At 43.1% G+C, this 12035-nt stretch overlaps 1 protein-coding gene across 6 annotated transcripts in view; it reads right to left on the bottom strand.

The window, feature by feature from the left end:
- LOC102563004 (von Willebrand factor D and EGF domain-containing protein) overlaps positions 1–12035 on the bottom strand; it is a 323208-nt gene that overhangs the window by 23122 nt on the left and 288051 nt on the right. For all 6 annotated transcript variants that reach the window (XM_059727409.1, XM_059727412.1, XM_059727411.1 and 3 more), the window contains 2 exons: positions 1360–1455; positions 80–175 (listed from right to left, as the gene is read on the bottom strand). In XM_059727409.1, the coding sequence (XP_059583392.1) occupies positions 80–175; positions 1360–1455 (192 nt within the window). The remainder of the gene's footprint in view (positions 1–79; positions 176–1359; positions 1456–12035) is intronic.

Raw genomic sequence — 12035 nt, 5'->3', positions numbered from 1 at the left:
ATTTGCAGTACATTTATTGCTTATATCTGTATCCCAGCATGGTTGGCTATAATACTGCTATAATGAAAGAATTACTTACGAGTCTGGCATAGCAGTCCTGTCCAGCCTTCAGTGCACTCACAGATGTTTGGACCTATACATTCTCCACCATTCAGACACTTCTCCAGACACGCAGCTAAACAAAACAACCAAAAAGCAGACAAATGAGAAGGCCTACATGATCCCTTATTCCAAGTCTGGAGTATGATTTGCTGGAATTTGCTTCCTGTGTTCATTTTCAGGACTCAAAAGAAGCTAATGTGCATTCTTCACAAGGTAATTAGCATTCTGGATTTTGGTGATATTAAATTCTTTCTTTCTAAGTCAGACTGGGTCTCTCAGTCTGCCTGGCTGTCTGCTGGAGGCACCACTAGCGCTTGTGTCCCACTCGCTCATAAATTATTTTCTATTAAATATATTGCATACTCATATTTGCCTACAAAAGAATAGGATATGGAGTTCAGCTGTATCACTGTTTAAAGTTTGCCACTGACATTTGGATTACATATAGAAAGACTTCTAAGAGTTGGCACGAAAAGTGTAGGGGGTCTGTCTGAAACTTCATGCAGAATCTCAGCAGAAATGATCAGTCCTGTACTTTAAGACCAGTGGTGAAGTTTACATCATGCTGATGCTCAGGCCACACTTACCACCAGGACTCAAGGGGTGAAAAGCCAATATAGTAATGTTTTGCATGCAGAGTGTCATCTTGATAGTAAATTTATTCAGCTTATCTGCCAACATCATCATAATGAATAGCCATGTAATGAAATATATTCTCTGAAACATTTTAAAATCAGAATACAGTTTTAAAGTTTTTTTTTCCATGTAAACTGCAATTACATGTAATAGAACGCAGTGTAAGAACACATCAGTAACCAGAATTATTCACTGAAATGTATCTGATGACCTTGAGAGTATGTCAGCTTGGAAAGCTTTACTACAGGCTTTAAATAGTAAAGTATTTTGAAATACATGGCATTTCTCAGTAAAATATAACAGAATATGTATAGCTGTTAAAACATAAGGTCTGTACTTCAGGTTTAATATCATAAAAAGAATTTCCATAAAAATATGCATAACAAACAGCTGCATGGAATAGGGCTTGAATTTCCCCCCCACACCTTTTCTTGCAAGCATTGAATGTTTATAGCATTTTGTATTACCTGTACATAAAACTGTTTTCTCCTCACACTGCTGAAGCAGCAAAATAAAGTCTAGTCACTATATAGTGTTCTAATGTTAAAAAAGGATTGCAAATTATGCTGACTACCCTAACTAAGAAACAATATTGTGTTGATGGGAGGCAGATGTACTTACGTTTATGACATCTCTTGCCTCTCCAACCAGATGGACAGTCACAGACATCTGGACTTACACACTTCCCTCCATTCATGCACATGGGATCGCAGACACCTGCAGGTACATTTTAAATGAAGAACTGGGTAACAGGAAATAATATGCAGACAGACTTGACTTCAGGACTTATTTACATCGTTTCATAAGGTTAAGTTGCTTGTAATTAAAAACAAAAAGTAATTTGGATGTAAAAATGTGAAACTCAGGGGCTTGATAGCTTCTATAAATCCTTCTAGAATCTGCTGAGCTCTGTTATGTAGAAAACCTTTCAAGGAGCCTTCAATAAGAGTTGCCTGACCAGAGAAATGAGAGAGGCATTAATTACAGTGATTTTCGAAAAAGCAAACAAGAAATCTTCTGTGGCAGCTGTAGACAGACCAATACCACTTATTCCTGTTGGTTGCCAAATTCTTGTTTAAGCTTTCACCTTCTGATTGGAAAACATGTTCTCAGACATATATCTGGATCAGAGAAGACTTGCACAGAACAGATTAGCTCCTCACAATTTCAGGCAATTTTTTTGTATTTTATCAATCAAGGCTAAAGACAAGATAAGTCTATAGTCCCATTTGTTTTGATATATGGTAGTGTTGTACAACAGTGTTAAAATATTTAGTTTTTCACTAGATTTATTTATGCGATAAAGACATGAGATGCATCTTTATCTTGGCTGCAGTCAGCATAAACTGGATAACTTTGTCACTCTTTTTAATTAGGAGATTTTTCTGTTCCTCCTATGCCCTTTACTTATTGCCTTTGTTCTGGAACTTCCAGCAACCACATACAAACAACTTGGCTGTTCAAGTCTGGACAGCACCGAGGTATATGAATACCACTGGACTTAAGTCCTAAAGGCAGGATTCCAAAAACACGGGCACCTGGATACCGAGAACTGCTCTAGTTTTGGCAGGGCTGAGCATCTCAGCTCTTAGCTCAGGCCTAGTCTGAGCTGGGTTCCAGAAAGTAGGTGTTCCTTTCCCTAAATGTCTGATGGCCCCCAAACCTGAGAGGCATTCTCAGAGTGTGCCAACCACACTCTGCTGGGATGCATGTTGGGAATGGTGTCCTCACAAAATGCATGTTCAAATGCACATTTTCTTTTAGTTAAAAGATGGGTGGCAGGTCATTCTTGTTACATAATAGCTTTATATTGAAAGCATTTATAGACATTCACTTTTGAATCAGGAAATGCATACACATGCCTGCTGTGGCTCCAGCTAGAAGCCAGAAGGTGCTAGAGAAGCCCTCCCTTCCCTTCCATAATGCTGAGCTGGGGGGTGTGGCGAGTCCCTGTCATGACACTTTTGTTAGGGAGGGGTATAAACCCCCACCCTGCCTGCACCATTCCAGGCTTTTCCCTACTTGCTGCTCATGGGGCGGGAGTGTTGTCAGATCTTGCGTCTGTTGATGATACTGAGCTTTTCAATCTCCCTCTCCCTGCTTCTTTATACTATCTGCAAACCAGGTCATTTCTAACACCTTTCTCTGTCCCCTTTTGAAGACTGACAAATTACTATCAGCAGGTTGCTTGTCAGAACAAAGTTTATCAGCCCATCAAGCCCTACAAAAAACACATCTCTCACATTAGTTTCAAGCTCTTCTCATCTGCAGGGTGCATTTGCATTTGCAAGCCACTAGCTGTCTGCCTTTATTCCAGTGAAATTGGAGACCCACACAGACACCTCTCAGAATTAGCTAGTATGGGGCCGAGGGCATGACCAGATGCTGGGACCCTGTTCTGGGGTCCCTGTCATGGAAGAGCAGTGGGAAGGGGGATCCCTGCTTGCACAGCCATTTGGGGGGGAGGGAGGCTGGCAGCTACTGCAGTCCCTCAGCCAGCCAGAGCAGTGATAGTGCTCTGGCTAGGAAGAAGAGGGGCGGGGCCAATCCTGCTCTATTCCAGAAGACAGCCCAGCCCAGCCCAGGGCTGCAAAACATATGGGATGCTGGGGGATTCTGGTTTAACTTAAACCAGGAAAGGGTCTGGGACAGACATTGCATAAACTGGTTTGACCCAAATCAGTTAAGTCTGATACTGCATTCAACCAGGTTTATCGCAAACTGGTTTCAGGCATTTTCAAACTGGTTTATACGCACTGAATTTATGTTGTGTTACAGGTTTAAACAAGTTTCTGATCACTTAAACCAGTTTATGTGTGACTTCTGTCCCTAGTCCATGGGCGTGCCCTAACCATCACGTTATAAGTTGTTGTGAGTGGGGTCATTCTGCAGACCCACTTGCCCCTGTGCATAAAGGAATATAAGATTCATTAGGTCTTAGTGAGACCTCAGTCAAAATGAGAGCACAAGAAGGAGCCTGACTGTCTAGTCCAGTGATAAGGACTGTGAGGGAGAGACCCAGGATTCCAGACCCTGATGCCATGACTGTTTCTGTATTGTATTCAATGACTGTTTAATCCTAAATGCTTAAATGTTTCTGAAAGCATGGACTGAAACCAAGTAGTCTCTTAGGCAGCAGCATATGGATGCAGCTGGGAGCCCAGGGCACAGTGGCGATTTCTAGTTGCTGCCATGATCATGTGGCTGCCAGGAGCAGCTGCTTTTTTTCAGCCCCCTTCCCCCCACCTCCCCCAAGTTGGTGCCTGGAATAGTTGCCCCATTTGCCCTGACCTAGTTGTAACACTACTTCTAGGAGATGGGAGATGTGGGCTTGGACCCTCTCTGATAGATTAGATAATTAAATGTTGTTCACCAAGTGCTCAAATCAGAAGACTATTAGGGGGATCTTTCCTTCTTCCCACAACCAAGTTTTAAAAGAAAAGTGGGCCTGCTCAGTTCTTTGGAAGATTTGGCACATATGTCTCCCTGCAGCTCTGAGTAAGGGATCTAAGTCCAAAGGAGGGGTGGGATTTCAAACATACCTTTATCCTCCCCATTTCCTTATTGAATAGCTCTAGGTAGCTGCATCTAGTGGCGGCATTCTTTAGTTCTTAGAACACATGTGTACATGCTGATGGGGCTGGATGGGGTATGAGGATGCTCAAGCCCCAGCCAGCCCCTCTGCAGCATATTTAGCTGGGTCAGAGCAGCCCTCAGCTGGCAGGCTGACCCTCTCCCCCCACCCCCAGCCCACGCCCTGCCAGCAAAGGCTTCTTTGACCTGGCTCAGTGTGCTGGTCCTTGGCACACATTCAAATACAGCACCCAGGAGCAATAAACTCTGGTGTGATATAATGGGAGTTTATTCATTCACCTTGATTTCACATGTAGACACACCCAGTGTGCTGCTTGTTTCATATATCATCACTAGATGCTAATTCCCTGTGCATTGTATAGAGGGCCTAGGCATCTAACATGAGGTTCTGGATAACGCTCTCAAGCTAGACTCCTAGAATTAGTCACTGCAAGTGCTTAACTCTTTTGTTAATGCTTTGCCCTAAGGCAAACCTCTCTATGCTTTCTTAAATAGTGACTTTTTTATTGATTCTCAAAATCAGTACCAGGTTGCACTGAATGGATGCACTCTACTGACTCCTCCAAGATTTGCTCATTCACTATTGAATGGGGGTAATTAACTGCCTTATGAGTGCTCCTACACATGCATTTGGTCTGGGCTCAGTTTACTCAGGAGTAAACTTCTGCAGATGAAGTGCTTCCAGGCAGGTGTCTACACATGTAGGGGCTAGGCAGCAGATTTGCTGCTCTTAGCACCAAACTTCCTGCAGCCCCACAATGAGCCCCTGCCACAGCAGCTGGCAGCTCCTGGCCCTGGCTCCCCAATCTGGGGCAGGAGACTTGGAAAGAGCTGCAGCTGCCCCACAAGTGAATTGGGGCAGGGGGCTGGGACCTACCCTACCCCTGCAGTTCTTTCCAAGCCCTGTGCCTCAGTCACCCTACTGGGGCACGGGGCTGTGACCATCCTTGACCAGGACAGTTCCCAGCCCTCGCCCTGCATGCTGGGCAGAGGAAAGCTAAAGCTAAGAGGAAAGCTGAGCTGCTTGTTCCCCACCCAGCTCCATGGCCGTTGACCTGAGGGGCAACAGGCTGGGGAGTTTATTCCCTGCCCAGCTCTTCGAGTGCAGAGCTGAGAGGTGAACAAGTTCCCCTGTCTGTTCCTCCTTCCCCTGCCCCCACAGCTCCATGCTCCCCTGCCTCTGCCAGTAGGGAGCTTTCAGCACCAGCTCTGCAATGGCGGGGTTGGTGCTGGGAGACCCTTATCTCCCAGCCCCAGCTCTGTGATGGTGGAACTGGCACTGGGAGACCCTTATCTCCCAACACCAGCCCCGCGGTCATGGAGCTGGTTCTAGGAGATAAGGGCCTCCCAGCACTGGCCCCACCATCATGCAGCTGATGCTGGGAAATAAATTTCCCAGTACCCTGCTCACCAATCGTGATGGTGGAGTGGGGGCTGGGATTTAAGTATGTCCCAGCCCTAGCTCCCCAGTTGTGATCTTGGTTCAGGGGGCTTGGAGATCCCTGCTGCTGGAGCAGGGGGATGTAGTCCCTGCCTGGGGTCCTGTGGCAGAGCCCACCCTGGCACCAGGCATCTCCGGGGGGCAGGGAGCTATCAGGTGGGTGGCTGACCAGGAGCAGATTTTGCTCCCATTCAGGTCTCTACACAAGTACTACTGTGCTGTTACTAATCTGGAGTAAATTTGCTACTTGCATTTACAGGTGGTAAATTTACTTAGGATTAGGGAGGTTTACTATGTAGTAAGCATATGCACATGTAGACAAACATGCTTACTGTACAGTAAAAAATGCTAATGAACAGTTAGGTGTCTCATGTAGATGTGCTCTATATATCTAGAACCCTTCAATTGCTTCAGTGGCTCTTCCTGAATGGTCACTTGGCCTATTTTTTTTAAGATACAGTAACTTTAGGAGTGTATCTTATTCCTATAGTATTGATCTCACTTGGCTTCTAGATTTAGAATCTATGCCAAAATCCACAGCTTTTTTAGCACAGATATCTGCCTTTGGATGATTTGAGGCTGGGTAAAATCCAAGGTTGTAGCAATTATATGGGACGAAACTCTTAATCTGCATCTCTTATTTCCTCCCTCTCTCCATCCCATCCCATCCCATCCCATCACCTGCTTTCCCTGTCCTTTGCTACAACCATGCTGCATGGTCATTTGAAGGGGTAGGGGAAGAAAGAGTAGTGTTAGCAGTTACTGGTAGAATACCAAAAAATGCTGCAACTTCTAGCAGCAGCAAAAGCAAATTCAGGATATAATGACAAACCCAAAGGAATTCAGAGTTGGTGTTTTCTTTTGTTTACTGTCTTTTTTGTAGCCAGCATTTAACCTAGGTTTTTGTACTGTATTCAGTTTGAGTCACTTATTGCTTTAATTATCATTTAAAGGCTTATAATTTGGCCTAATAATGACAAAGTACAAAATCTGGATCATGAAATTACTACCTAGGTTTTATTGTGCTCACTCAACTCAGTCTAAAGGGCTGTACAACAAAATCCATATTGCCTTCCGATTCTGAAACACTAATCTGTTCCTCCAAAGCTAATGCTCTTGAGATCTAGGAATATGGCTTGCTGGCCATCTGTAAAAGTTGGATCACCACACGTGTGCCCTTTGCAATTTCCCAACAACATGCATACTGAAAAGCTCCCCTTAAAAAGCCCTGAAAAAAGATGGTAACTAAAAGCATTATAATAGCATTACAGTATATGTTCAAACCAACATTCTCAATTAGTGGTCACGATCCATTTAACCAAATTTTGTTTTTCTTCTCATCATATGCCAAATATAATGTATTTGTCACCTTGCTTGCTTACTTCTAGATATTTTGTGGTGATACCAGCCTTTCTGTATGTTTCCTTCCAACAGCTAATTTCTTTGATCACCTTAAAACCAATTAATTTAGTAATGAAAATATACCGCTGACTTTTCTTAAACTTATTTTGTTACTTGTGACAGCCTTCCTTAGGCAACAATGGAAATTGAATGGGATTCAGCTAAAAGTGAGCTCTGTAGGAGATGAAAAAGGACTATTAGTTTAGGGTCAAATATATTCTAAAGGTAAGAGCTCTTTTAACTTTATGCATGCCTGCCCTTTTTCACTGTCTTTCTTTTTCTCTTTTCTTGATAGGAAATCCACAAGGCACCTGTATGCAAATAAATGAAGTATTATCTCTACCTTTTTTTTTGCTTACTGACATCTCTTCCTAGCTCTCCCTTCCCTTAGCTTTCCTAAATACAATTCCATTTTCAATACCCACAAGGCACTTCAACATTTGTTGATTATAACTAGTTCCGATCCTTCCTAGTCCCACTTCTAGGCCTCTGTGGAGGAGCTCCAATTTCAAAATAGCAAACAAAAATGTTACAGCCTCTCCCAGGGAAACTAAATAAATTATCAGACACTAGGAGAGCAAACCGAATTATCCTAATCCTCCCAGGCACTAACATGACTTTGAAAAGACTCTTTTCCCCCCTTTTTTTTGCAGAATGCCTAATGAGCTGACCCACAAACAGTGGAGTTTAAAGGTTTTCCACCTGCCTCAGGGGTCACTCTAAATGTAATTTCTATAAGAAACCGTATGTTCTAGTTTGTTATTCATTTGAATTAAAACAAAATTTTGCATCTAGGTTGGGGAGTAGAATCCTGCATTATCACAATAACCTGGGGCATTTGTACACGTGCATATGCCACAGTGGCGGGCGCTTTGAGAAACGCCTGACGCTGTGGCACATACAGTTGTGTAAGTGGCAAAATATGCATCAGCACTGAGAAAATGGCAGTAGTGCACATTTGAACTAAAACGTGTTGGAAGTGCTTTAGTTCAAAAGTGCACCGCTGCCATTTTCTTAGTGCTGATGTGCATTTTGCTACTTATACAACTGCACGCGGTGCAGCACAGTTTGCATCAGGTTGCATGTGGAGCAGATTCGATGAATTGAATCTGCTCCGAAGTTGCGGATCTCCGGGATGTCATGGGACAAGAAGTTATGTGTATAAATGCCCCTGGGTGCAGAACAATTGGCCATCAATAAGTAAAAAAAAAGGGCCTCATCCTTTTTCCACTTAAGTCAGTAGCAAAACTCTCATGCTCTTCCATGAGAGTAGGAGCACAAAATCTTATGTACAGTAAAGCAATGGAATCATATAAGGCAGCATTTCTCAACCCATGGGTCGCAACCCAAAAGTGGGTTGCAAGAACATTGTAAAGGGTCCCAGGGTGGTCCCAGGGAATTGTGTCATTTCCCCATGCAGGCTGCAATGCTGGCAGCTTGCATGGAGCCAGCACGCAGCCCGGGATGTGGCGAGCATGCAGCATCATGAAAGCAGCCCCAGAAGCCAGGGAGGGAGGGAGGGGACCAGATGCAGCAAGAGGTGGGGGGAGAGGGAGAGAGAGACTGGGGGTCAGAGCCAGGGAGTTGTGGGTCATGGGTTGCGGCAAGCTGATAATTATGCTAATGGGTCCCAGTGTGAAAAAGGTTGAGAACCACTGCTATGAGGGAACGTATGAGACAACTGGCTCCCATGAGACATGGGCTGCAGTTACCAAAGTTAGAAACTCACTTTCCTAGTCCTTACTTTGTTGAAAGTTCTGATTACTAAAGTGGTGGTAAAGTCCAGGCTGAAGCTGATAACCCTAGGGTAAATGATAATCACATCCCAGGGAATATCTAGGTGATGAGTGATTTTAATAAGGCTATGAACAAATAAGTTTAAATAATAAAGACATAAATAATACCCAGAGCACCTCACATACTATATGCAATTATTTTACCTGTATAGTCATAGGGTGTGAGCAAATGTTCATGAGACCTGGCCTAGGTTTAGGTGGCTTAATTTAAGTCACCTAAACCTGAGTCAGGACCACCATAAGCAAGCATTTCCCTTGTCTACTGGGACAAGGGACAGACAGGAGAGGGGAAAGGGTGGTAGGCTGGGGGGGAGGATGGAGGTTTGTAAGAAGGGTTGGCAGGTGCACAGGTTGCTTGGTTTGAGGGAGAGGCAGTCAGGGGGTAAAAATAGCCCAGTTAGGGTTGCGGGAGGGATAAAAACAGCATAGGCCTGGGGCTGTAGAAAGTGGCTGGGCTTTCCCAGCCCCAGGGCTGTGATGTGAATGCATACAAGCATATGCTAGGCCAAGTTAACCCTCACTAGGTAGGGTCAATCCCATGTGAATCTAAAGTTAGTTCTCATCTGGCAAAAACTAACTTTAGGTTGCGTGTGCCACTTTTAGGGTGACCTAAGCCCTGTGAAAGCTTGCATGTCTGGGTTTAGATTGCCCTAACCTTGCTTAGCACGATCTGAATGTAATACTTATAGGCACCTTTAGGTTGCTGGAGTTAGAAAGGTTTTAACTATAAACTCCAACTCTAAGATATATAAGCTCTGTATCAGCTTTTCCTTGCATGCTGCATTTGTGCCACCTGATCTTACATGCCATACACTTACATTTTGCCACAGCCATTTTCAATCCTCAGGCTTGAAAATTGCCCGAGTCTAACACAGATTTGAGATATTTCTTGTACCTCATTTTATCAGCCCCAAAAGAAGGGCAGGGCTGCTCATCCTACTGCCTTTAGAGAAGTCAGAATCCCAATTTCAACCAGAGTGCCTGGTCTACCGGACTCTGGAAGCAAACTTCTCTAAAGCCTTGTGACTCCTCCTGCTTAGATAATATCCCCAGTCGAATATTGCCACACAAGGATCTTCCTTTGTCTTTTTTACTTCTTGTCAATTCATTTTCAGTTGCAATGTAAATTTTAAGTACCACCAAGCAAGATATTCCTGCAATCCAAAACCAAAGAAACCCAGAGGATCCCCATGCTCTCCTGAAGTTGCAAGGAGGCAGCAACTGATTCAGAGCCTATTTAACCCTGGTACAAAATTTAGTAGTCATCATCATGTATCCTGAGTCATTTTGGTGATAAGGAGACAAAGTACTGCATTTCAATGCTACTTAGGCTATACAGGTTTTGAGACAACTTCAGATTTTTTTGCCATGTAGAGGCTGATAAAACTGACCTGAATACTGTGTCCTGCCTCTTGACAGAAAGTAGCTGTAATGTCTTTTGCTGGCAGGCCAAGCTAATGCAGTGCCTAGTTTAAGATATCTTCCATGTTGCTGGGTTTTTGGTTGTAGCGTGGTTGGAAGGGTGACTGCACCCAAAAGCTTACAAAGAACTTTTTTCCGACTACTCAGTTGGTCTAATAAAAGATATCACATTGATATCTTGCTTGCCTAGTTTAGGATACACACTTAAAAATACCCTTTGAAAAAGCACCATAATGTTTCTGTTTATACATTATTTATAAATCTATCTATCATTGCTGCTGTTTGCTATTCGGAATTTGAGCTTTGGAGTGTCTTTTTTGGAAAATCCTAGTCACAATTCTCTGGGTAGCAGCAGGAAATTTGAAAAACAGGAAATTTCACCAGCTGCATTTTTTATTTATGTACACAGATACGTTTTTTTAATGTTCTTTTTCCACCTTTTTTTTGCTTAGCTTCTTGATTAGGTATGGGTGTCATAAAACAAGGAGCAATAGCTGGAGAGACATGATGTTTTAAGGATACATAGTATAGGGCAATTTTAAAAATAACACTGACTTCACCGACAAGTCTCATCAAGAAATACAGGTGAATGTAAAGAACTTACAAAGGAAACAAAAATAAAAGCAATATACCTGAATGCAGTGGGACTTGGTTTTAAAACTGACAATTCGAGTCCTTCAGGTATGTTGATCATATGCATTACATATTACTAGAAAACTAGAGAGAATGTCTGCTGGAAACAGTAATATTTTAGAGCTAGAGCCGTGAAGCCCTTAGGAATATTGCTGTACTTTGTCCTCTGATATAAAATGAAGGGACAGATTTCTACCTGGTGCAAGTAGTATAGCTTCATTGACCAACTAGGATCCAGCCTGGCTTCTCTCTAGATGCAATATTCATCAGATTAGTTGCACAAGAGAAGCATTATCCTTCCTGCAATGAGGAAATGATTGGCTGGATGCTTCCATGCTCAAAAAGAATTTGAGCTAGCTCCAGGATATTACAGCTTTAAAACAAACTAATCTCCAAAAAAGTGCATTTTGGCCAAAAGAGGGGTCTTTAGTTCAGTGAATCTTTATTTTGGAATTGACTGTCCTGCCACAAAGAAAGTCCGTTCAGGTAAAAATGTAATTCTGTCCTTTAGTGTGTATGACTCAGGCTCAACAGATCATTAGCTAGATGGATGGACCAATATATCTGCTACTATGATGCTCCCAATGCACATAACACTCAAAAGCATGTTACACATTTGGGACACTGAGGATTTTTGTTCCTTATTTTTCCAAGGGTATTATGGCATGTTTTTGCATGTGTAAAGTTCCCAAATGTATAGTGCTTGCTTTTGTGCATTGCTGAGTTTCTTCAGATTTGGATTTATAAACAAGAGAACTAATTTTATGTCCAACAGCAAATTCATTTCTGGATTGGCCAGTCCATGTCAGTAACACTGGTCCTGGCAGATTTTCATAGATTTCATAGACATTAGGGCTGGAAGGGACCTCGGAAGATCATCGAGTCCAGCCCCCCGCCCAAAGGGCAGGACGTCAGCTGGGGTCATAGGATCCCAGCAAGATAAGCATCCAGTTTCATGCTTGACAACTGTTTTTTACAGCACACAGAATTTCCAACCATGTTTACAGACT

Source organism: Alligator mississippiensis, chromosome 4 (assembly GCF_030867095.1).
Source record: "Alligator mississippiensis isolate rAllMis1 chromosome 4, rAllMis1, whole genome shotgun sequence".
NCBI lineage: Eukaryota > Metazoa > Chordata > Crocodylia > Alligatoridae > Alligator > Alligator mississippiensis.
This window is presented reverse-complemented; position numbering and strand designations above follow the sequence as displayed.